The 27170-nt window shown below is 40.5% G+C and overlaps 1 protein-coding gene across 3 annotated transcripts; it reads right to left on the reverse strand.

The window, feature by feature from the left end:
• Window positions 1-1836: 1836 nt before the first annotated feature.
• On the reverse strand, window positions 1837-27053 carry Kcmf1 (Potassium channel modulatory factor 1). 3 transcript variants are annotated; one of them, XM_080275225.1, is made up of 8 exons: window positions 26869-27053; window positions 24160-24327; window positions 23351-23490; window positions 21966-22073; window positions 20201-20295; window positions 15944-16044; window positions 9386-9710; window positions 1837-6497 (listed from the first exon to the last, which is right to left on the reverse strand). In XM_080275225.1, exons 1-8 carry the CDS (start codon window positions 26882-26884, stop codon window positions 5879-5881), a joined length of 1572 nt encoding a protein of 523 aa, XP_080131351.1. In that variant the 5' UTR covers window positions 26885-27053; the 3' UTR covers window positions 1837-5878. The 3 variants fall into 3 exon arrangements, with proteins under 3 accessions (XP_080131351.1, XP_080131350.1, XP_080131352.1); XM_080275224.1 differs by having other exon boundaries at window positions 9386-9714; window positions 15852-16044; XM_080275226.1 differs by lacking the exons at window positions 23351-23490; window positions 26869-27053 and having other exon boundaries at window positions 9386-9714; window positions 15852-16044; window positions 24160-24256.
• Window positions 27054-27170: the final 117 nt, after the last annotated feature.

Genomic DNA, 27170 nt, shown 5'->3' on the forward strand with positions numbered 1-27170 from the left:
CTTTTCGCCAACACCAGGCGATTGATAATTCAAGCTGAGGATCCATTCCCAGAGTCAAGAAACAATTACTGCACTTACTTTACTATAGTTCCGCAGGGTATATTCGTTTTCTTATTCTCGCCCATTTTCTATTGAATTTATGACGTCACAAAACCCGAATTGTTCAGCCTTGCACTGAAGCTTCACCAGCCTCGACTCAGCCTTGGACCTTTGGCCGCCTTTCATTCAAATAGATGGACATGCGTTTGCGTTCTTTTGGAGTGCTGCTAATTTATTTTGATGAATGGAGTCAAGTAACATTTATCACGTAATGCTGCAAGCCTCGACTGCTGTGGGAAATGAAGAAATTGGCAATAGGAAAAATAAGAATACACTCTTGACATGATCAGATATTACGTAATGGTAATTACTAAGAATAAAGATCTATACGTGAATAACATTAAGCGGCCAATGTAAAACTGTAGATAAGTACCATGACACTTGATAACAGTACAGTACAAGTTGCTCTCTCTCATTCACTTACAACAAATGCTGCCTCCTATCTAACTGTAACAGCACTTCGTAAAACAAGGTAACTTTCTCAGTACTCTCATCTACCTCCATGCTGATTTCATCTGTGAATCTGAAAGGTTGAGAGGACACCAGTGTCAACACCAAGCGCAGCCCACTTGCCACACCCCCAGGAAAGGACCTAATCAGTGTGCATCCACAAACCATGTTCAAGCAATTTGTGTCTCTACAATAATCAGCAACGGGAATAATTCCTAGTATTTATTGATAAACTTTAGTTAGAAGCTATGTATTTCCTATCCTACACTGGAGGTCTGTTCTGTAATCAACAATGGAAATGAGAATTGTACAGTGGGGATTAGAGCAACACAGTGGAATGTAATTCTACATTCCAAGCAACAATAAAATTACTATTATGGATGAACACAACTATACAGCTAATCTACATTACAATAACAGCATGTAGCTGAAGGTAGACTATCACTTTGAGAATGAGGTATGAGTGAATGGGTTTTATATGCAGCTAGAAACTACTATAATTATTTTGGAGGGTTCAAGTAATAAAAGGATAATACTGTAATGCTTTTGTAAACACATTTGGGTTATTCAAAATCCAGTCTACGGTAGCTAAGATCTCAAGCACCAATATTACTTATGCAATGGAACAGGAGTGCAAGAGTCAGCATAAAATATGATACATGAAACTGCTGAAGGTATGACATAGACAGTAGTAAGAGTAGGGTACTGCAGGTGGTATCTGTCATAATAATAAATTATTGTACAGTACTTCTGCAAGAAGTTGGCTAAATTTAGGAAACAGGACAGAGCTAGGGACATTCTGGCAGATGTGATAGTGCATGGAGGCAGTTCCAGCTGCCCTGCTGACATCAGTGCACCTACCATAGCAAGATGTGCAGGAAGGAATGTTGCTAATTGATTTTCATGGCTGTGCTTACTCCGATGTCTGTAACATCAGGGTCATCTGTAGGGGCACCTGTTACCCCAAAGGATTATGAAAAGCTGAGAAGAGCACAATGCTTGAAAGATGGATGCCGCAAGTGCCAAACACAAACAGTATTAAAAAAGGACAAAAAATGCTTTTATATTTAGGCTTTTTGTAATGGCAACCCCAGATAAATAAAGGCACCCTCCAGCAAGCCAGAGATTCAGTTTAATGCTTTCTTTAGTAAACAATATACACTAAGTCTGACAATAGACTGAGAAAATTTTAAGCTATTGTAACTCTGTGCTAAAGTATTTTGTTAACGAAAACTGCCAACTATATTAACATTAATAGAGTTTAAGGAGACAAACTGATTTGCCAAAAACATTTTTATTATTCCATCAATAAACCTATGATACAGTATAACACAAGTACTGTTTTGGGCATAGAGCATTTTGCCTCTGCAGCGCTTTTAAAAAATATTTCATTGAATATGCGAGATCAGCAATTATGAGTTTGATGAAGAAAGTCGTCAATAAGGCTCACTTTCCTGCTACATGGGGAAGAACCCACCTTACTGTAATTGACACTGCTGGCCACAATTCATCTGTAGCCGGTGCTGCAACACCAACTAAAGAACTGCTGGATTTGCCAACAGAGTGAAGCAGTGCGGGCTGTAGCGCTGGTGGGGGTCAGGGATAAACACCTTGTACAAGAGCAAACAACTCTGTCTTCTTGGCTAAGAATCCACCACACTTAAAAACTTCAGCTATGGCCAATGAGTCAGAGTTGTCCAGTCTCATATACTACTGGGTCTCTAGTGAAGGCTGCCGACTACATGACGGCAGGTTTTCAACACCAGACCAGCGGGTGTGATTCACAACTATATGGACCTGACAACCTGCAATACTTCCATACAGTTTCACCGGTTGAAGTGAAAAGTAAAGTGCTTATATCGATGTTACTCAAAGTGTGCATGACTACATTTAGCTTTCACTTGATGCACACTAATTTTAATTTATTCTGTGAAAATGTTTGTGAAACCATTGCAGACAGAATTACTGATCCTGGTGTATCTTCTCTATCATTCTTTGTGCACAATAAAAGCAATGATTTCTAGTCAGTTAGCTATGAATATAAACTGCATCTTGAAATATAATTCTGCTATGCCACTGGGAAAAACAATCCCTTCTTTTGATAATGACAAGATGAAATAAGATACATGAGCAGTGCTCTATACCTCAGCCTTGCTACGAGTGCTTGTGAAATAAGTCTGCACTGCTTGGAGCAGCATTCAGCAAGTTTAATATACACAACAGTGGCTTCATGGTCAAACCCCTGCAAAGAATACTGAATAATCTAGGTTTTCAATTGTTCTGTTATGTGTGAGGACTACAGTGTTACCAAGACGACCAACTATGATTTAACAACAGATTCTCTCAGCCTCCACTTTTCATTTCACTACATGATTAGGATCACAGGGCTCATGAAATAACTGCTACGGTTGTCTACTGCAGGTCACTTCATGATGAGGCTTATGCTAAAGTGAGCAATATAGTTTAATCTACCTGTACTTGTTTTCAACCAACATTTTATGATCAGTTTGATTATTCCTACATCAGAGTAACTACTAAATTTCCTTGCCCTCTAAAACAGATATGGCCTTACAATTATTCATTATATATTTTTCTTACAGATACAATAAATGAATCACCTGGCATGACTTGGTAATTTAAATATTATATGCTTCTATATATTAATCTTTTTTAACTGTTAATATTGTGAACTGAGCTTATGTACAGTGACTTTTAGTATAAACTTCTACAATATTACAGCAATATGAACATGCTGAATATACTATGAAAATGGCGAATGAAATTCGTACATCATACTATATACAGTACACAAAAACCCCCTTGACATCTCTGCTGATGTAGTTTGACTACATTGTTCTGTAACTCTACACTTCATCATTCTGTCACAGTGGCACTGGTTCAAGCAACGATATAACAAGAATACTGTCGGACATAACCTATTACCAAACAATTACTGTACATTAATACAAACTCAGTCTTATCCATACAGGATATCAAATTAATCATAAAACTTACTGTAACTTCTGAAACAGCATTAACCATGTGTATCTTACTCTATGTTAGATTTTTCCGTACCCTATAGAAATCGTAATTCACTGACTTACTGCTAAGCTCTTCCTTTACTTTCTTATTATAATATGCCAGTAGTTTCAGAAATGGTCACAGTACAGCCAATAGCTGAAACTCTATGACCCTAATCAAGTTAGTGTGGTGAGAGGCTTCAGAGAAAATGCTATGACAGTGCAGCTTAGACTAAAACATATCACACTGCAACTTTGGATAAAGTAAACTTATGCTGCAAACATGAATTCTCAAGAGTGTTAAGCAAATGCTGAGCTCGGTGTTAAAACAGAATTAGAATATACTGTTAACTACTTTAAGTAAGATAATCATAGTTCCAAAAGCTGGCATACTTGGTGTACACTTGGCTGGCAGGAGCTGCATTCACCACACTGGGCATTAAACCATATACAGGTATATATTTTTTCATTTCTGTGTATCACTGTAATCAAGCTGACTGGGGTTTAAAGTTCACAAAAAAACACCTTATTTACATATCTTTAGAGAAATTTCATCCCCAAAGTGAACTATATAAGCATGCTATATTGTATATCATTTCAAATTTGCCAGTTGGTTTCCTGAAAACCACAACTGTGGGCACTGAATGCACCGAAAGAATCTGTACTTGTGTGAGAGACTAAACATCAAGAGTGTTAAGGTATGTTATATAGATATTAGTGTATAAAAAATCTGCAAACTAGAAGTGGTCACAAGTTGTCTGGTGTGAGGCAGGTAAGTGTGTGCCTTCCGGTGCTGCCAGCACCAGAGTAGCAGGACAACTCTTCATTCACCTTCACTCTTCTCAGCTTGCTCTCTACACTCACCAGAGGACTACATTTATGTTCAACTGATATATCTGCCATATTTCGCTGATAAGACATTATTCTAACAATATCAATCAACTGAAATTGGTCAGTACTTGGGTGAGCACACAGTTTGGAGTGAGAAGGGTGAAACTGAGCCCAGTCTGTTCTGAACCCTGGCTAGACACTACTGTGCCACACCTCACAAGCAGTTGGAAAATATTTCATACCATGACGAAAATGGCCCATATTGCTGATCTTTGTCAAATACACTTGATTTTTTTTTTATATATAAAAGAGAAGTTTGAAGAACATATATCTTTGATTCCATAAACATTCCCAAAAATGTTAAAACACATTCCAGCTCAATCTGGCTGCAATGCTACTGAAAAACTGCTTCTCAGTCTATCACGTTCATCCACTTTTAAGAATCAGTCAAGTGCACTAAGAAAACATCACTAGACAGCCCAGCATGAGACAACCGTTCTTTAACTTCCATAAATTGTGGGCAGAAATGTTATTAGTGTTAAATCATTTTTAGACTGGGAAACAATGGCTTTTATGACAATAACATTTACTAGATCTAAGTGGCAGAAAATCTATCGTTTGAGGTTGGTTTGAATTTTGTGGTTTACGTGTTGATGCCTGACTATTACAGAGACTTAATAGAGTGATGGGTAATTAATACTCTCTCTTGAGGCTTTCTACTTATGGATCTTGATTCGAAGTCCCAGTAAGTGCAGATCATCTCATGCTAGGCTGTGGGTAAATGATCCAATATCATCTTACCAAAGCAAAATGAAGCTCTATAATAAGAATTACTTACTGTTATATAATTAGCAACAAAAATACAATTTATAAATATGTCAAACACTATTTGGGCAAAAATCTTCAAAATCTATCTCAGCAAAAACCACATTGAAAATTCAAACCTAATAATCAATTTGAAACCTGTAGTATAAAGGAAGAAGTTGAGAGTGATTCTGGTTACAAGGGATGGGAAGAAAACAGTACTGAGAGGACAATGCCAATAATGTGATTTCATGAATGGTTAAGGGTAAAGCTATGCAGTATTATGAAGGCCTGAACATACTTTATACACAGCAGCCAGACGTGAGCCCGGGGCATGTGCTCTATGTACACTAGTAAATCTTTGTGGCACCGCTGGCCTCCCAACTCTTCCTGTCTCTCTCACCACTTGTCCTGTCGACTCACACACTATTATCACGCATTCTTGACCCCCCGCACATCTCATGGCAGCCAGACACACGCCACGCTCGCCACATCCAAGAAGCACATCCCTCAACCACCACAGTTACACCTGAGCCGGGCAGGTTCAAGGCCGGTGAGAGGCGAGTGGGAGGCAGTTCAGAGGCAGGTGCAGGGTCCACAGGGACAGGGGTGGCAGGGGCAGGTGTTGCTGGCCTGAGGGGGGCGGCCTGGTGCTGGACTAGACACGGGGGGCACTAGTGGGGCGGGGGAGGCTCGGTGGCACGGCTCTCCACACCCCGCGCCAGCTTCCTGCGAGCTGTGCCTGGAGACACTGACCCCCCCAGGGCCCTGCCCCGCCCAGGACCCCCCACAGGAGAGACGGCCACTGTGCCCATCCCCGTCAGTGGCCGAGACACAACCCCGCTCCCGTTTGACTGCTGCTGCTGTTGTTGCTGCTGCTGTTGCTGCTGTGGTTGCTGCGGCTGGCTCCCTGGACTAGATCGGCCAACAACCACGCTCTTGGCCCCCTTGACAGCCTTCACAGAGGCCTTGGGCTGTGAAAGGGTTTGGTGTTGAGTGGTAGTGTGTGAGGCAGGCGTGGTGGCTGGGCCTGAGGGTGGGGTGGTACTTGGGCATGTTTGGGTAGCAGCATCAGCGGAAATCACACTCCGCTGTGACCGATCACCTTCAGGTGTCGTAGTTTCGGTGCCACCCTGGCTGTGCCGTGCACCTGTTGGCACCAAACTGCCAGCCTCCAGAGCATCTGGGTTGAGACTAAGATCACACAAGGTAGACAGCAGCAATTCTTGCACAAATGCTGCACGGTCACTGCCACCTCCACCAGTTTCACCTTCACTTTCACCCTCACCAAGTCTGGGGGGGGGGAAAAAAAAAAAAAAAAAAAAAAAAAAAAAAAAAGGGCAAATGACAATCCAGGTTATATACAGTACTAAGATTTAACAAAGCAATGCAATATCTTATGAAATGGGCTAATTTTTTACTGCAGCATTTGGTGCCAGTCAGTACAGATTTGGACAGGCACGTGTGACAGCAAATAGCTGTCAGCTGGTATAATAACCTTAACAGTCACTTTTGTAGGGTGATATGATGATGCTATCTAGTATTATCAAATGAAATCTCTGTAGCAACTATTCTGCATTTTTCCAATGCTATAAATGTGTTGCAAGTACATCATCATCATCATCATCATCTGGATCTCCTTTCCCACCCAAGGGCAGGGTGAGGAGTAGCAATGTCCAGACAGCCCAAAATTGCCCAATCCAATGGGCCACGCTTCCATTCACTCATCATTCAAGCCCTCGGAATCCTGGCTCTATCGGATACGCCAAAAACATTCACCACGTTCTGTAGCTTCACATATCGTATCCGACAGAGTCAGTCCAGATGCTGCCACGTTAAAAAGGGGTGCCGAAAATTCCTGATCATGCATATCTCCTCACAAAATTCATTCAGCCAGCTCGATCTCCTGTCTGTTCCCTAGCCTCACCGACTTCCAAACCTCTCTTCTTCACACATTCATCCACCCTCTGTACTCCACATACATTCCTTAGCAGTCCCATCTCCACTACTCTTACTCTTGACTTTTCATTTTCATGCCACATAATAGTCTCACATCCATATGTTAAAGTTGGCACTAACACTCCTTCATGTAAGCCTCGTGCAGCTGCAACACTCAAGCCTCTGTTTCTTATCAAGGCCTTCATTGCACCAGCTACTTTTCTTCCTTGTGTCACTCTACTTTCAACTTCTTTTGCACATTTTCCTCTCTTTTCTATCACTGTACCCAGGTATTTGAACTCTCTCACCAATTCCAGTCTCTCTCCATTCACTGTTACATTGCACTGGGAGTCACCTTCTCTCTCACTAATCATCACTTTACTCTTTTCTACATTTACTCTCAAGGAACGACGCTTACAGACATCAGCAAAACTCTGCACTAGCCTACCAAGTTCTTGTCCGGTACTTGCAAGCAGTACTGCATCACCAGCATACAACAAATTTGAGATATTCCATCCATCACCATTCATTACCAATCCCATCCCTCTCTCCATTACTCGTGTGTTCACTTCTCTCATCACCCCATCCACATATACATTGAACAACCATGGGGACATCACATAACCTTGTCGCACGCCCACACTGATTGTGAACCATTCACTTAGATACCCATTAACCCTTACACATGCTTCACTACCATCATAAAAACTCTTGATGGCACCTAACAGCTTACCCTCTACACCGTACATGCGCAAAACTTTCCACAATCCTTTTCTGTCCACTTCGTCATATGCTTTTTCCAGATCCATGAATGCCACAAACACCTTATGGTCCTTCTCACAAGCCTTCTCTACTATCTGTCTCATTGCAAATATTTGGTCCACACATCCTCTGCCACTCCAAAAGCCACCCTGTTCATCACTCGCTAGGACTTCTGATATCTCTCTTACTTTCTCTATAATAATTCTTCTTGCACGTACAATGCCAAAATATTTCATTACTATCATGAAGACACAAACTAACTAAAATACTAAATAATATTTCACTTGTATTACCATAATTCATGTATATCAAAGAATTACTGGTAGGCATTACCTACTGATAATATTTACTGTAACAGTATCTCCTTCAGAGGGATGTGGGGGCACCCATCATCCACTCACTAAATGCTGTGCTATCTACAGGTGAATCAATATTGAGTGACAAGCCAAATGGTTGCTTGGAACCCCAGAAACCAAACCCTGTATTCCCTATGAGCCTTTGCAATAGGGAGGGGGTGGCTTGGATTAGCAGTCCCAAACCCTCACATTTCATTTGTGGACATGGGTACAGACAGCCTTGATAGATCAATGACCTGCCCAGGGCCTAAGAAAAATAGTCAAGGATGTAAGTGGTTGATTATCAACCCAGCGGGATGAAGTATGGACTAGATGGAAATAATATTTTAAAAGTCTGATGAATGGCAATGGAGAGAGCAAAGCAACTGTTGGGGGTGTACATAAAAGGAATGCAGTGCCACGAAACGTGACACGCGCACGGATGAAGAATGCTGTGAAGTGGCTGAAAAATGGGAAAGCACCTGGGGTTAATGAGTATGCGGAGATGATTAAGTGTAGTGGGAAGAGTGGAATGGAGTGCTAGCTGGATATATGTAAGAAGGAATGGATGAATGAAACTACGCCAGTAGAGTGGAAAGTGGCTGAGATTGTACCCCTGTATAAAAATAAAGGTAAGCGAAATGAGTGTGAGAATTATTGTGACATAAGTCTACTGAGTGTTGTAGGGAAGGTATATAGAAGAATTATTAAAGAGAAAGTAAGAGAGATATCAGAAGTCCTAGTGAGTAACAAACAGGGTGGCTTTAGGAGTGGCAGAGGATGTGGGGATCAAATATTTGCAGTGACAGATAGTGGAGAAGGCGTGTGAGAAGGACAATACAGTGTTTATGTCATTTATGGATCTGGAAAAAACATACGACAATGTAGACAGAGAAAGATGGATTGTGGAAGGATTTGTTCACGTATGGGGTAGATGGTAAGCTGCTAGGTGCCATCAAGAGTTTTTATGATGGTAGCGAGGCATGTGTACGGGTAAATGTGAATCCTATCTCACCCCAACCTTAGATGGAATGTAATTAATATCTTGTTGCAAAATTTATTTTACTGTACTACCAAACTCTATCAGATATATCAATATCAAGTCAATCCAACTTACACCGGCAGCAAAAAAATGGTTGAACTGACCTTGCTAGGAGGAACTGTGAGTTTGGGTGAGGGTGTGGTGGTGGGTGGACCAACAATGGTGCCGGCTGATGATGTGTGGTGACGACATTGGCTGTGTTGCTGGATCCTATGTTGACCATAACTCCGCTGTGGCTACCTCCACTACCCCCACTGCCCCCTCCCCCTCCGCTACCACCTCCACCACTGCCACCGCCACCACCGCTACCACCACTGCCACCACCACCTCCACCACCACTACTGGTTCCCCCACTGCTGTTGACACCCCCTCCACTGCTGCTACCTCCACCTCGTCTTGGTAGTCGCTCCAACTGCTGACGCAGTCCTGCTGCCTGCAATTTGCCAATACATTGTAATATAAGGCAACACTTTATTATTTCACAAGCAGTAATGTAAAGCATAATTACTGGCTGAATTCAAAGCCCATGTAGTATGGTAGTAAAGACTTAATTCTTTTACACCAATGAGATATTTTACTTTTCTTATTCTATCGCCAGATTTTATCAACAGAGGTAAACTTTTGGCAGGGGTTATTCATAGCCTTCATTAACTCCTTCACTACAAGAGATCCTTCCTACATGCTGAATAAAATTATCTATGGGTAGTAGGAAATAACATAAAACATCACTAAAGTGAAGGGTTTAGTGTCTTCAAAATGACACCACCACCTCCAATCCCTTGCTCCCTTCTCAGAATCCCCTCCCCCTATGAAGCAATAATTTTGTCAATAGGGTGTTCTCCTTACATGCTTCTCCCACTCTTCCAGTAACCCTGCTTTCTCATATTTCTCTTCACCAACATAGAGCCATGGGAAAGCTTCCCCTATTATTCCACTGTGTCTGCTTCACAATTTCCTTACGGATTCATCATCTACGGCCACAGAAATACAGTAAACCTCCCTCAACCTAGATAAATTAGCCACCAGAGGAAAATGAGAAGTAAAGGAAGTGTAATATTACAACAATCTTTTATCTCAGACAATAGTGCACCACTTTAACAACATCACTTACAGTCTACCTCTCAAACTCACTTTCACACACATTTGTTGGCACTCATCCATGTTCCTTGAAAACATCCATACCACCTGAAGGTATTTCTTTGTGTTCATTCCACATCACATCAGATCTTTCTTCCACATTAATGACAGTCATAGACATTAATCTTAATGCTACTTATCCTACTGATCTTTGAAGTTGTTCTTAATTATGCAATTTATATATATTTTTTTGTACTATTCACTGCCCAGGCTTTATTCTCATATGCGACTGTGGGAAGTAGCATTTGCATAAAAAGCCTTCTGAGATACGGTTCCCACGTTCCGTGACCAAAAACTGTGATCCTAAACCAAGTTACACAAGCTGAGATGTGGAAAATCTCCCTCCCCCCCATGCTTCAAATCTGGCACATGGCGACAACAATGCATGCGAGCCTCAACCTAAAATACAATCAGTCCCAGCTCCTGCTAGCACAAGGCTTTGTTTGCACTGGCCCTTGTTGCAGACTTTTATCACATGCAACTGGTGTCTTGCCTCGTGCATGAATGTTGTATAGTGACTTCCAAATGTGTTCTCTACTGGAAAATACTGTAGCACTGGTTGAGGCACGATCTTCTCACAGGTTAAATTATCTCAACAATCCCGAGGAAGTTAATACATTTGGTGTGAATGAGACAATGGTTCACACGGTAGAGAAGAACTGAAAGAATTATGAGCTTACAATCTGCTTTGGATCACTGAGAGGCAGTGGCAGAAGCCTAGAATACTGATGCCCAATGGAACTTTCCATCCCAAAAAGAGTTCAGTGATCTTCTTGAAGTCCTTCATGATGCCAAGAAAAAGGTCCTAAATACATGTCTGTACAACATAGCAAACTCTGAAGAGCTTAGAACTGGGGCCGTTCATTTCTGGTCACAAACAAAGCAGGATCTTTACAGACATATCAACAGCACACCCCAGCAACGCATCACAGTCTACCTTGTCACTAACACACCTAGCTCCACCATCCTCTCCCCTACAAGCAACACAGGACCAACTATCCATGTACAGCTGACCCTCAAACATGGCAGATATGTTCTTGAAGGTGGCATGTTTAGCAAGGATCCTATTTGACACAGTATGTATCTTGTGGAAAAATAGCAGCTATGTTCCTAAGCCATATGGAGGGGGAGTCAATGGGTCACAAAATCAAATTTCAAAGGCTAAATATACAACCACAGGTACATTTATATTCACAGCTCTCTTGGTGAACATAACTACCTTCAAAAGCAACTGCATAAATTTTTTTTACATTTACCGCAATAATAATTTGAAACCAAGCTAAGAAATCTACTGGCAGTGTAGTTCTGAACATAATGAGTAACAATGCTACTGAAGTTAATGTTTCCAAACAACTGACTACTACATTCTTGCTCAAATTAAATGAAAATCTTTTTGCATTACACCCTCTACTAAAATTGTAAACACAACAAATAGCTGATTGGGGGTGGGGGGTGCCTTGCCATGACTTGGAGCCGTACAATATCAACGAAGTCTCGTAAGCTGAAGTAATTTAGACAAATTATAGTTAATATTAAGAAAATCATTGTTGGTACATGGTGGTGACCATCATCCACTCACAATGTAGTGCTGCCTACTTCTTCCTTCACTTTTTTCTCTATCTCCTCACTTTCTATTTTCCCATCCCTCCTGTCACTTTGTATTACACTTCTTACCTTTTCAGGTGGCTTTACATTGAGTGACAAGCCTAATGGTCTTTTAGTGCTGGGTGGCAACCATATAACCACCCCATATGCGTTCTCCAAGTATCAACAAGTGGGTTAATATATACAACTAATTCAAGATCAAACAGCCACCCCTTATGGGACTCTGGGCATCTGGCTATATACAGACACAAAAAACAAAATGGTCTGTAATAACAGTTAGCTGCTGCAGAGACCTGTTTATTCTGTGAACAGGTTATAATCCTTTATATGCTTCCCCAGTCTCACCACAACCATTGGAGGCATGTGCTATTATACATTTACACTTGACAGATGAAAGTGGAGACAGCTCTTGTATTCAACCAGGGTGACAAGTTAGAATAAAGAGACATGCTACTAGCGTTAATTCCAGGTAAACTGAGCTGTGATGATGGAAGGACTTGTAGAATCATGAGGGATTTCATTTTCCCAAGAACTAAAACAGATGGTTAAGAATGTTGATCCACCAGTTACAGGGAAGATGAATGAATTAAGTCGGTTCACCCTTGCTGAGAAATAAACATATGAGTGGTGGGAATGTGACTAAACAAATTAAAGCCATATCTCACCTCACAGGTGACTGACACCCCCCCTACTATGCTGGGAATTCATAGCACACATACATTGAGAGAGAAGAAAAAACAAAAGATAAAAAAAGTTGAAAATATGAATACATGAGTTTCATGTTGGAGAGGGTCTGATTGTATATTCATAGGCTCCTTTGTGCTTGAAATAAAAATTACTTGTGCTACTATATAACTCTTTTCCTGACATATCCTTCAGTGTTAAGTGGAGTTCTTCCCTTGCACTCCATAACAATCCATTACATCATTTACAGGGCCAGAGTCAGCTTTCCCATTCAGGCCGCATGTTGCAAACCCTAACCCCTGAGAATCTGACTTTATGCTCCATCTAGCTGGTCCAAAACATCATTCTCTTCCTCAACTCTAATCATTAGAAGACGATATATGCAATGTTCAGTACCACTTTCACAATCATCCTCTTAAACTTTGGCAAAACAGACACCTTGAGTGGATACAATTATAATATTGTAGGCCTCTGTCATTCACTGTACACTACCAAGCAACTAGTTTTACTCTATATTTGCACATAACTGACCTTACACAACTCAATATTCTAATCATCCACTTCACTCCATTTTATTGTCATTTCACACACCACCACCACAGCATACATCATAGTTATTTTATTATACACTTGCAATTTCCTCTCACATTCATAATTTACACCTCTCACATTGCCCTCATCTGTACACCCACCTATCTTTCCTGGGCCCTGGACAGGTCCATAACTCATGTCCGAAGCTTTCATTTGCCTCTATCAAGGGGTATGGCTGGGGGATGGGGGGGCAAACTCCAAATATCATCAAACCTCTCCCTTTCTAACCTCAAGCCTACAGAGATCACAGGGGCAACATTCTTTCCCCCCTACCTCAAGGACTGGATATATGGTTATCACCCTATGTAGTACTCTAAATAGTTTTGGCTTGTCAATCAATATAAAATCTTACACATCATTGAGTGAATGGATGGTGAGCTTCCCCCCACTACAAGATGGAGATTTAATAGTTGTGAAAGGCAGAACCATCATCTTTCAAAATGTCATGATGGAGAAGGTTTGTAACTGGATCTTAAAAGTTACACTGAACATGTTCATGGTGGCTATGCTCTGTTCATGTCTGATGCACTGCCTCGCAAACCATCTTTTGATTTACCAACGCAAACTCCACGTACCAGTCTTCTTCCCTAATTACTCCAACTAAAGTTTTAGAGAAAATTTTACAATAATCCCTCCTACATCTTTTGTTACACTTTTTTCAACCAACGATCAAGAGAAGTCCCACAAGTACCAAATATCATCAGCATATCGAACAAAAAGAATTTTGCACAGATAAATAATCCAATACTTTAATGCAGTGGGAATCTTACTTTCTGATACACAGCATCCTTCCCAAGGATAACTTATCGACACTATTGCAAACACATTCTGCATCGATCACCATACAAATCAAGGGAAAAAATAAATATCCATGCACCTGACAAATCCCTGAAATACTAACACTTGACTAATTAATAGAAATACAGATACATAAAGAACTTGCTACCGTACTTATCTTTCTTCACAAGATATTGGGAAACGTGAGATAAAACAACTGAGACACCAAGTTCTATGCAAGCCCATGCTCACATCAAGTGCACTCTTAGCATAACAGCAAATAATAAATGGATTCAAATATGTAAAACTACTGAATCTTTACAAGGTAGAGCAAGAAGGAGGAAAATATAACAAAAGAAAAGGCTTGCACTGGTTCACCTTACACTAAATGCAGGAGTAAATACCAAACAAAAAATAAACCAGGTAGACAAATGGCAACACCTACTTATATCCTCTCACTGCTAAGAGGGCTCAATTTTCAAAACTGGGCAACAGCTTTCTTAAGACTAATACTCTCCTATAAAATAACCATTACTTAAATATACTCCCAGTCATACAATACATGGTAACTTAGATTAAGAACACATAATGCAATGTGGAAAAATTAAAGCAAATTATGAAAACTTACTGATGTTACAACAGGTACCTGACAACTGTTGCTGCTATGTCCACAGGAAACTTAGGAATAATAACATTATTTGCATACACCACTGACTTTTGAAAAACTTTGGAAGCAAAATCTTTAAATCATTACTAGTAAAAATACATTATCAGCAAAGTAAAGCATACACACCTACATGCCACAGTTGTAAACAAAAGAATGAAACAAATACCTCACACAGAATAAAAATATACATTACAGTCTGACTGCCATGAAGGAGTGAGTGAAGTGTGCAATATATGCCTCCTGTGTCAACGTCAAAACTGAAGATCTGGCAGGGAGCCAGATACATAACACGGCAGTAGCATTAAAGCTTGGACTTCTACTCAAAACAATCAGACCAAAGAATGCAAGTTTGTAATTATTCTGTGTGGTAAATACCAAAAAAAGAAAGAAAAAAAGATAAAACAAAAAACTGAAAAGGGAAGATACGCACTACGAGGGTACTGTATACAACATACTAACATACAACAACCACCACAGTGCTCAAATCAGACTGAACCTGGTCACCACTATCGTACAGCCATTATCGACTTGTCTTCCCACAGAAGCAAGGGTCATTCCACCTAGGTAATGCAAACAACACAAGAACTCTCCACAAGCCTCTCCAACCACAAATTATCACACATGCAAGAGGTATTTCAAGTCAATAAGGTGTTCTATTGCAGGTACTGCATAACTTGCACACCATCCCCACAACTACCACCACCTACTGGGACATCATGGAACTACAAAGAAATGGTCTACTCTCAGGCTTACTCACAGAAAATGAGAATGATGACCCTACTCAGAATAATATACCTATAGGCCTCTATACATACTCTTGACTTTCTGATCACTACCTGAAAATGCAAGAATAGTGTTGACACCTACAGGAAAATATGTGGCTACTATGAATGTTTAATATTTTTGACCAAGAAGTAAAATTCAGACCCTAAAAACAAGTGAAACTGGAATAAAAAATACAAACCAAAAACCAAACAAGAGTTTAAAAACACCCAAACCAGAAATTGAGGCAGGATATACTGGGATGACTCAAGTCTGTGTGTGAGGGTTGAAAACCACCAAGAACTGGTCATCACCACCAAGCTGAGAGCACCAAAGGAAGGTAGGACCTGGCTGGGTGGGTGTGCAGCCACCTGCTGCCGTTCTAACTGAATCTGCAACTGTTGGAGCTGAGAGGCAGGTGAGGGAGAGGTGTTGTCACTTGCCGTGGCTCGTCGCACTCCCGACAGTTGTGACAACAGCTCGGCGATGGGGTCCATCGACTCACGCGATGACGGAGAGAACAGCCCACTGCTAACACTCCTGAAGCATGTAAGTACAAACACATGATTAAATACAAACAGTTAGCCATCTATTGGCACTTTTATTACATGAAGCACAACTTTCAATGTAATGTTTTACAGTAAATTCTAAGTGGATCTACTTGTCTACATTAGTTAAATTTTGTCTTGATGTGACTATGAAAGCCAGTAATTTGGGAAGATGCAATCATCATCCGTCATTTTTTATAATTTAGAAACTACAGTCAGAAATATTATACATAATATCATACCTAATCACTGACACTGAGCTGGGAGACAAAATACCAGTAAGTCACAAGATGGGAGGGTCTTGCAGCTGATGCTAACATATGGTAGTAAAAAAGAACAATCTTACAGGAGCCAAAGATGTTGCTGATGATAAATTTCATGGAGGGAATTGAAAAGATATGAAAGTGAGCTGATGTGTGGGCATTGTGGTAAGGAAGTGTACAGTATGTCATTAAAAACCAAACAATATACCACAATATAATATGTTTTGTTGACTTGGGCTAAACACAGTTGTTCTTGGTTCTCTGGCCCTAGTCTCACAGGGCATATAGATAGTATGAAAACAGCAAACTGGATGTGAATGTACAACAGGAAAGTGGATAAGATATGGAAGAGGCTGACCAAGGCTGATGTGGATGTATGAGCAGGATGATGCAGTGCTTTGGAATGGAGGTTTATGGCTTGTCTGAAAAGAAACTGCAAGAAGGATGCAATACCACGACTCAGATATATGCAGCCACCTGGCTGTAATGCCATATAAAAGTAAATAATGTTCAAACTTCTGCAGCCTGCTATGTAGTTGAGGTTAAAAATAAATACGGTTAATATTACCTATTCAGGTAAGTGAACATCTGTAACATCATAAAAATCACTAACAGAAGGTGGTGGTAGGTACAGGTGCCCAACATCCACTCACTTCATGTACTGCTGCCTACTTCTTCCTTCACATCTAACATTCTTTTTCTGTGTCTACCCTCCTCTCTTCCTATTTTCTCTTATCATTCCAGTCACTTTTTATTACTCTTCTTTCACCTTCAGTTGGCTCTATACTGGGTGGCAGGCCAAATGGTTTCTTGTAACCCAGGAAATCATTTACAACACTGGGTGATAACCATATACCCAAACAATGGGGTGACATGGAGCCTACTATGTTGCCCCAGTTGACTGGATAGACATAAATGCAGTGTTCATCCAGGAGACAAACCTCCATGCTCAACCCTGTACCTTGCTGTGGCAAGGCAGGGAATGCTGGTTTACTGCACATGATCCCTCTGCAAGGGTGTGTGCTTGCCTGTGGTTGATGTGTCTGCTTGACCAAACAGATTCTGGCTGGGCAACAACTGCAGCAGCTAACTGATGGGGAGACCATGGGAAGAATGGAAATGAGGCAACAGCATTGGAATGATAAGTAATATACATTTGTAAAGTTTAATTTTGGATCAGTGGTAGGTGGTGGCAACCATCATCCACTCACTTAATGTAGTGCTGCCTACTTCTTCCTTAGCCTGTATCATTCTTTTTCTGTGCCTGCCCTCCTCTCTTCCTATTTCTCCCATCTTCCCTGTCACTTCTTATTACTTTTCTTTCCTTTACAGGTGGCTTTACATTGCATGACAAGCCAAATGGTTTCCTGTAAGCCAAGAAACCATTTACAATGCTGGGTGGTGACCATATAACCAAACCATATGTGCTCCCTATGTGTCAGCAAGTGGGTTGGTGGAGGATTAGTGCCCCTCCCAGTAAAACAAATAACCCAAAGTCAAATGGCCACCCCTTATGGGATTATGGCATCCGGCAGTAGATAGATTGATAGATAGATAGAACATGATGTAGCCAGGATTCTGTGGGCTTAAATAATGAGTGAATGGAAGTGTGGCCCACTGAACTGGGCAAATTTAAGCTGTCTGGATGTTGCTGCTCCTCACCCTGCCCTAGGGTGGGAGAGGAGGTCTGGATTTAGGCTGTCTGGATGTTGCTACTTCTCACCCTTCCCCTTGGGTGCAAAAGGAGGTCTGGATAATGATGATGATGATTAAAATGCGTACAAAGCTACCTCATAAATACAGAAGGGGTCATCTGATAATATTTGCATCACCCAGCCTGGACTGAGGCATCTATCTATTACCATGGCACCTGTGCCACAGAACAGCATATCACCAAAATTACACACATACTTTTCCAGCACTGGCTCCCAACACAGAATATAACTATTTTTTTTCACTACATTTCTTGTCCCAGAAACCTGGTTATAAATAAGCAGATACAGTAATAATGTTGGACCCAAATATGGTGTAATGAATTAATGATGTCCGTTTTCATTTTTTCTATGCTATGTTATACCAGACACCTTATAAAGGTTCCTATATTATGAACTTTACTAAGTTCAATGCAGATATTCATCCCATGGAACTCTGTAATGCAAAATTGTATAATTACACATATATAGAGATTATCAGGCATGAAAGGATTGATCTGGCTGGTGAGTCTCTTGAGTGTGTGGAAGAGGTTTGTTATATGGAGGACAGGTTATGTGTTGCAAGGGGGGGCTGGAGCTAGCTCTGTGGCTAGTGTAAGTAGCTGGAGGAAGTTCAGGAAGCTGTTGCCTCTCCTGACAATGAGAGGGCTCTTCCTCCATACTAAGGGATCTTTGGATGCAGCATGTGTTAGGAGTGTAATTGCTAGTGAAACCTGGGCAGTAAAGGAAGAGGATATTTGTAGGCTCAAAATATACAGAATGACAATGATTGGATGGATATGTAATGTGTCCTTGAATGCAAAGCCTAAGGGGCATAGGTTTATGATTGAAGAGTTGAGAAGAAGGATGGGATTGGAGCGTATTGGTGTTGTGATGAGAGCTAGGAGATTGACATGATTTGGGCACGTGGAGAGGATGGAGGGTAACAGCTGGGTGTAGAAAGCAAGAAAAGTGAATGTCGGGGGTAGGGTTGGAAAAGATAGACCATAAAAGACCTGAGACGAGGTCACAGAGTGTGACCTTAAGGATACGGGACTGAATCGGGAGGCCGCCAGATATCGAGCAGTGTTGAGAGCTGACATTAGGTAACCAAGGCCGACACACGTAAGCATGTTGAAGTGTTTATAAATGACACAAACATCCCGATGATCTTCATTTGTTGATCGTTGCTGAGTGGCTTGATGGATGGTAGTGGTAGAGGTGGTTAACCACCCACCAAACCAGCTGACAAACAAAAATGGACAAAGAAAAGAAAGAAAAGGAAAAAAAAAGTACAAACATCCCACCCTATTTACAGCTTCACTTTTGCTAGTTTTGGTTATTCATACATTAATAAACCAAATACTATATACTAACTTATCGTTTATTTTGGGATGATTTAAGAACTGTTTTAAGTCATGTTAAAATGCACTTTAAACAGGTAGATCCTAAAGTCTGACATTGTTTGGGGGCACTAAATGGGGCTTTTAGGCAATCACATAGTTAATTACGGCTGTAGGGGCCTCTTTATGGGCTTCAATTATTTGCAGAAATTTACAGTTTGGGGGGTCGTGTTCCCTAACTTCCATGAACAGCAAGGGACAACTACACATTTATTATGAGACCTTTTCGTTTATGTTCATTATAACCTTTTTATTATTATTATTTTTTTTAAGGGGGATGGGTTACTATTCTTCCCAATGCCTTGGCCATCCATGGGATACACACACATATGAAGAAGCAAGTTAGCCATATTTTTAATAGGGCTGAAAGTGACCAAGCACATTTTTACATATTCTGAATTTCCCCACCAAGCGCTTCAGACAACCAGACAAGGATGTGGGTCCTTGTGAGTGGGAGAGGGGTGGGAACGAGGAAGTGTTAGCAACAGGTATCAATGTAAATCAAACATAAATTTCATATTAACCACCTGAACTTATTTAGTTGCTACTTAATTTCACAATACTTTACTCAAATTAGGAAAAGCCTCTCATATTGAAGGGATTAATGAAACCTGAATATCACACCTGTTCAAAAAAGTCTCCACTAAGATTATCAGAAGCCTCTGAATACTACAGGGCATGCTTAAAATGAAAACTATGTTATCTTTGAAAAGCGGTTAAAACAGCTGACCCAAATCAACACAACAAAACTACAGAGTAACTTCTACACACTTGTTGATCCCAGGACTCACCCGAAAGTCATGTTCCTCCTTGCGACACCCCTACTGATGCCACGTCCTTGATGTGGTATCCTCCGTACTCCATGCCGAGACACAGAGGGCTCGTCGTGATTCAGAAGTTAAGGATGTTACAGCAAATGGTTACACATTTGTTTGGAGGATAAAGGATGTAAGTGATATCTATCCATAAGCACATAATTATACATAATAAATGTATCAGCCAACAGCAAACAGGGGTACCTAAATGTCTGGAAAGATCAAGAATTTAAGTGCCATGTCTCTATCTATTCACAAGCACAAAAACAGAAACTAAAAACACCATCTTCACTAACTTCTTATAGGTTATATTCCCTTTTGATGTGCCTCAGTATTATCCATCATGCCTCTTTAAAAATGTGGGCATCCCATGTCACATGAATCTCCATACATTGTTTCTTCTTCTCTTAATATCCCTTGTCAAATTCTTTCACTTCCTAAATTCATACATTGATTCTATCGGATACCTTTTTGGTGTATCAGACAGAACCAAGATTCTGGGGGCCTGAATGTTGAGTGAATGGAAGTGTGGCCCACTGGATTGGGCAAAATTGGGCTGTCTGGATGCTGCTACTCCTTACCCTGCCCTAGGGTTAGGAGGTCTGGATGATGATGATGATGATGATGATTCTGAACACACTCATTTACCATAAGCATCTATCTTCTTGGCCTACCATACTTCCTCTCACTTTCACATTTACTTACATATGGCTACTTAACTATACTACCTGCATCCACTCTCTCCACATAATCATACCATCTCAGCATGCACTTCTCTACCCCATTAAAAAGATGTCCTTACTTCACATCTTAAATTTATCACTGCATTTTCTTTCCTATCCACTCTATACATACTGACATTAGTAGAGACGGTGGTCTGCTGTCTTTGACGATGCAAGGTTAATTCCTGGCTGGGGCTGGGAACAGTTTAAGAATTTGAATTTCATTAAAAGACTTTACTGTTCTACTGTAAGACCCACCAATGTGTAAAAACATCCCCATTAACACCAACACAGCAGACCCTCGATTTATGCAGGACTGGTTTGCACAGAAAGAATAAAGGTTGATCTGGCCCAGTAAATGGAGGGAATTGGGGGGGGGGGGGGTTGCACAGGAAAATCCCAGAAGTTGGCCACTGTTCAGCCTTGAGGTTGGCTTACCAACACCTCTAGCAGCAAAACCTCAATCAACATGAAGACAATTATGGAAGGCGTTTAATACAGAACGATGTTGATTATAACGTGACAGGTTCTAAAGGTACTTGCTTTAAATCGACCTTGCACTAAATCAAAGTATGGTTTCAATGGGCTAGTCACTTTGGTACCTGAGAGAGAAAGAAAATACTAAACATACACTTACTGACATATAAAAACATGGGAGTGATTATCAAGCAACCTCTGAAGATGAGTTGCTGCTGCTGTGTACCGTGTAGTTGGCCTACATGACTCGTATGGCATAACAGAGGGTTACCTAGTGCCCCTGGCCATTCCCTCGAGAAGTTCCACTGCCAGACCACATAGACGCATATTCATCCCACCTACAAGAAGCAGAACATTGTTTTTTTGTGGAATTTTGCTCTTTCTTTTATTTTCTGTCATCACTAATACAGTCAGTGACAGCAATAATAAATGACCAGTCTCTTCCCAATACATGATCTTTAATTAATGTCAGGTAGAAGCTCCTAACAACTGAATGAGAAATTATAGCTATACATGACATAGTGGTGGTACTAAAAGGATATGAGGTCCCTGGGTGCTCCTGAGCGGTGGTCAAGTGTGAGGTGGGCAGCAAAATCATCCGTTACATGGTTGGGGTCACCACCAGGCACTGACGCACATATTGGACACACCTGCAACACACCAAAGCAAGTTAGGTTAAATAATATAGCTATTTTTCCTTTCAATACTAAGTGCTGGTTCATGGCTATTTTCTCTCAATTTTATTGTATGGCTACTTTATTCAATAAACCATTACCTTTCCTGCTGCTGAAATGAAAAGTGACTACTGAGCTCCCCATGTAATGACAGAGCAAAATGGTAGTGTGGGTGCACTTGTTAAATGGTTGTCATACCCTGGCCAACTGTAATGCAGTAATGCTACCTCTTAAAATTGCTGGCCAAGTTGGCAGCTCCTAATACAAGGAAAGAGACGGAAAAAAGTGGAAGATGAATTAACTGCATGCCCAGGAAAATGGGCCTAAGTACCGGTATTTACTCATCAAGCTACCCCCAGAAACCTGGATACACCCAACAAGCATATATATCTGTTCATAAAAATATTTTTTTCTTCATAGATGTGCTCCAAGGACATCTGTCAGATGGCCAAATCACTGACATGAAAAACTTCTCATGTGCTATTCTGATATCTATATACAGTATACCGTACTTCATCCAGCCAACTACAGCATTACTTCTTGATCTATAATGCCTCTTCCCACCTCCAAATTCACTCACATACAGTCCTCTCTTGTCAAATGAATGACTCAAAGACTGACAGCCTACAAAATTTGTAACTTTCAAAGAAAGTTTAAATAAAGAAAACCAAAATCATGATCAGTTTATTTCAAAATGCCTGGGCACATTTCTTTCTAATGAACACAAATCACAGGCTGTAGAAACAAACTGATGAAGGTATTTCCAGTTAATTATAATGACTATGTACTGTACCGTCATAAGAGGGAAGTTGGGAGAGACAGATGCAAGAAGAGGGTTCACAGGGGCAAACTGAATGATAAATGACCAAGTTTCTGAAATGCTTCTTTGCCCCAATCAGAAGTAAATGATACATTAGAAGTGACATGTGCCAAAGCCCCATCCTATAATTACTGCACTAGTAATGAAAGTTAGATACTATTAATCATATGTTCCTGAACCTCTTATTCCTTCTGTTTGAACTACCAAATGTCATTATGTTAATCATTGCCTTCTCATTTCTCATTTGCGAGGTTTTCAATACAAGTTTGTTTTTAAGATCTTGCTTCCTTTTTGTGCATTCTTCCATTACCATCCCTCATACTTTCCCAATTCCTTTAACAATTTTCTTTTTCCCCCTTCCATAATTGTTTACTTTTAGGTTAACCAATAATTATTATCTTCTGCAGCTTGTATGGCTCTTGCAAAAACCTACCACTTCATTAGCAGTATCTGGGTGGTCTGCAGTGACGTGATCCTGAAGGGACGTCTCTGTATAGCCCATCTTGCCACAGAATGGGCAAGTCAGACTCTGAGGCTGCTCCACTGACAGCGCCTCACCCCCGTAGTACACATCTGCAACATGGTATCATCCTCACAATTCAAATTCCCACCACTACACTACAGTGAGTTAGATCCAGAAAAAGGAAGAGGAAATCACAGATGCTGAAGTTATCATTTCTGTGGGACACTGTTGGAGAATATTCTAATTTCAGTGTTCTGGTTTTGGCTAAGTAACTGGTCTTGTCTGCCTGAAAGGAACCTGGCTAGCCACATGTCAGTGTCTTCCATGTTTGTGTTTAAAAATGTATTTATCTGGACTTGTTTTGATAGTTTATCATAAGCTTTGTTTAAGTCCTCTTTTGCACACATGGTTCTTTATGGGGCTGCTTTGGGGGTGAGACCATCATCATCATCTTCATCCAGATCTCCTTTCCCACCCTAGGGCAGGCTGAGGAGCAGCAACGTCCAGACAGCCCAAGTTTGCCCACTCCAAAGGGCCACACTTCCATTCACTCATCATTCAAGCCCCCAGAATCCTGGTTCTATCTGATACCATCTAAGATAAAACAAAGGGGTTGTGTTGCAGTGTTCAGCCTGAATACCATAAAAGAGAACTACATTGCATCTGTGTCCCTTCTGTGATAGAAGTCAGACTATGGAGTTCCCTGACAATGCTGCTGTTGTTGCAACCTCAGGCTTACTTAGATGTTAATCCAGTGGACAGCAAGAAACTGGCCTTACCAAAGTCATGCCTGGTTAGGATGCACTGCATAGGGTGGTCGGTAGTGTGGCGTGTAGTGGTTGCACCACCCTCGTAACAAGCAGAGCACAAGTCGTAGTCGTAGCATATTAAGCATTTGTATCGGCGCCCACGGAAATTAGCCTTCAGACACGCATCACAGCTCACACCTGCAAACACAAAATATTACATATTTAACACTGCCATGGAAATTCAAGAATGCAATAAATGTGCTTTATAATACACATACAGTACAGTACTCTACTAAGGTACAATAATTCCTCCGATATAAATATGGACAGGCACAACTGCACTTCATCTAATAATATTAATAATAAAAAAGCGTCATTGCACTTGCTTCCAACACAACATATAGCTAAAAAAATGTAGCATATTCTACAGTGGCTCATAACTACTTAATACAAAAGTCATAGCTACAGCAACATCCCAGTTTCTCTTGGTTCCACGACTTAGGCCTAGTTCAAATGGAAGATCTATGTTTTGGCACAGCATGTATGGTATTACACAATTCAATTACAAAATGAATCAGGGAAATTAATGTTCCTCAACTCACCGGTACCACTTTTTGGTATGTTTTCACGAAAGCAATCCTCAATGTGTGGACAATTACCTGTAGCTTAGTCCTGAATGGTCTGGTGTCTTTGCGGCCACTACCAGGCAAAGTGTCTGGCAATCCACATACAGTACTGTATGGATATACACCCACAAATCTCATAGCTAAGCTACACATACTGTACTGTAATACTGTACAATTATGCTGTGTTGTTATGGATACAAAGAAAAGGTTCATCTATTCTCAAAACCCTAGCACTAACACTGTCCCTACTCTCAATACCATACTGCTAGAAATCTTCAGATGCAGGGGGGGGGGGGAGGCTACCTACCAGTATGTGGTTCTAGAACAATGAAAGGGGTCTGCTACATTAAAAGGTGTTCCTTCATCTTTTCTGTACACTCCCATACTCCCATAACCAATACAAAATCCTATATATGACAAAATCTTGGAGAGCTCCCATTAACAAATGTTAACATCTTCAAATATGACAATGATTACCGTAATTTTCACCATGTAATTCATCCACAACAAAATCTGTAGGAATACCGCATAACTATACCACAGACAGAAATGACAACTGTTGCTTTAATACTTAGATTTGGTTGCATCTTCCTTGGTTTAGGTGTAGATTTGATGAGCTTCTACAACTCATGACAAAAACTAGGAGAGCTCTCACACACATATTTTGCAAGTTTATGCAACTTTATGAACAAGTGCCACTGATGGATTGTGAAAATGCTTATGAAACGGATACATCATGGCTAATACTGAACAAAAACTGCCTATGGTGGGTTAGATTAAGTTCCCTACTGCTCATCTGTATGGCTTTGATTGCTTTTGGCCCTATTTTGCTTGTTTTTGAGGCAACTGTGCTTAGAAGGTTCAATTTCTGAACAACTCATAACAAATTTCTTGAAAAACAGGAGATGCCATACATATTCTGCAGAAATAAATAAAGGAATAAAAAGATCACGACTGACGAAGGCTGCATCTACAGTCCATTAGACTTCGTCTGCTTACAAAACTGATGAGGTGCTATAATGAAGGACGTCAGAATTATGCATCACTGCAAAGTCTTAAAGCTGCAACTCTGATAATTTACATTGTTTTATAAAGAAATACAGTACAGTATTTACCTATAGTACTGTATTACATAAATGAGAGCTCTCCTGGATTTTCACCCTTTAACGGTACCGTACATCAGTGCCATCAGAGCCAATTTGGGTTCAAATACCACTATGGTATAATAGTTTCCCTGTTAGGTGTATACAGCATCACTGTAAACTGCAGTACTGTCAGGTGCATATACTATAGCATCTTACTCCAAAATTATAAAGAAAAAAAAAAAAATATATCACACATTATGTGACAGTTTTGCATAACTCCTTACCATAACAAAATCAAATCAAATTTAAACTGGCAAAATGTTATAGATGATATGTGGAGATTATTCACAGGCTTGACATTATTCAATTACAGTAACAATATGTTACATACCAGGACAATGATTTACCAAAATCTGAGGTCATATGATGTCAGAGTCCTGTTATAAAAGAATATAATTTTCCTTAAATAACATAAAAACAATCTTAACAAGAAACATTAATATATAAGACTATGTAGCAAAATAAAAACCAATATTATGTGGGTCTTTTATCCATCAAAATCACTGTAAACAAAGAGGTCTTTCTCCCTACAGGCGTGGTGTCCTGAGAAAGAAAAGAAATGGGGGTTTCCAAGTTTTACTGAGGTAATTTCACCAATGGAAACTCTGCCAGGCAAATTTCACCAAGTTTGATGTGCAATCCACAATATTTAGAGCACGCTTGCCCTCTTGCACACTGGGAGTGGGAGACGCACCACACCAGTCACCCATCACTCCCTGCCCACCATACCCACAAACAGTCGCAATAAATTCACAAATACCAGACAAATTCTCTAGGTCGCCAAAATAGATCACGTCCACCATTACTTTCCTGCTACTACGTCACTAATAAAACACTAAAAGTTCCACGATTTCTACCTCCACTGGAGCTTACATCCATGGTCGCGGTACGTATGCGAATGAATAAGGCGCAGAAACGTATATAATACTGGGTAATTGAGCAGTGTTTTGGCTGTGCACCAGACCTACCTTCATGACGGGACATAATTCACCTCTCTGGCCCTCACTCAGCCTGGCTATGGCTTTTCTGGCGTTATCTGTACGCTCTATGAATGTCGCTGTTTATCATGAATATATCACAGTGTAGCACGACCATCAACAGACCAAGATTTTCAGGTAAAATATTTAGTTTACAGCATCTCAACTAGGCCATGGTGACGTCATGGAACTTCGATCTTGGAACTTGGAACTTCCTCGCAGCCGCATCTGCAAAAAGTTACTCTATAGTGTTAATGCTAATGCTTATACTTCTTAAGTTAAAGCTCAACAAT

Source organism: Coenobita brevimanus, chromosome 61 (genome assembly GCF_032717465.1).
Source record: "Coenobita brevimanus isolate Jiangsu-jjx chromosome 61, ASM3271746v2, whole genome shotgun sequence".
NCBI lineage: Eukaryota > Metazoa > Arthropoda > Malacostraca > Decapoda > Coenobitidae > Coenobita > Coenobita brevimanus.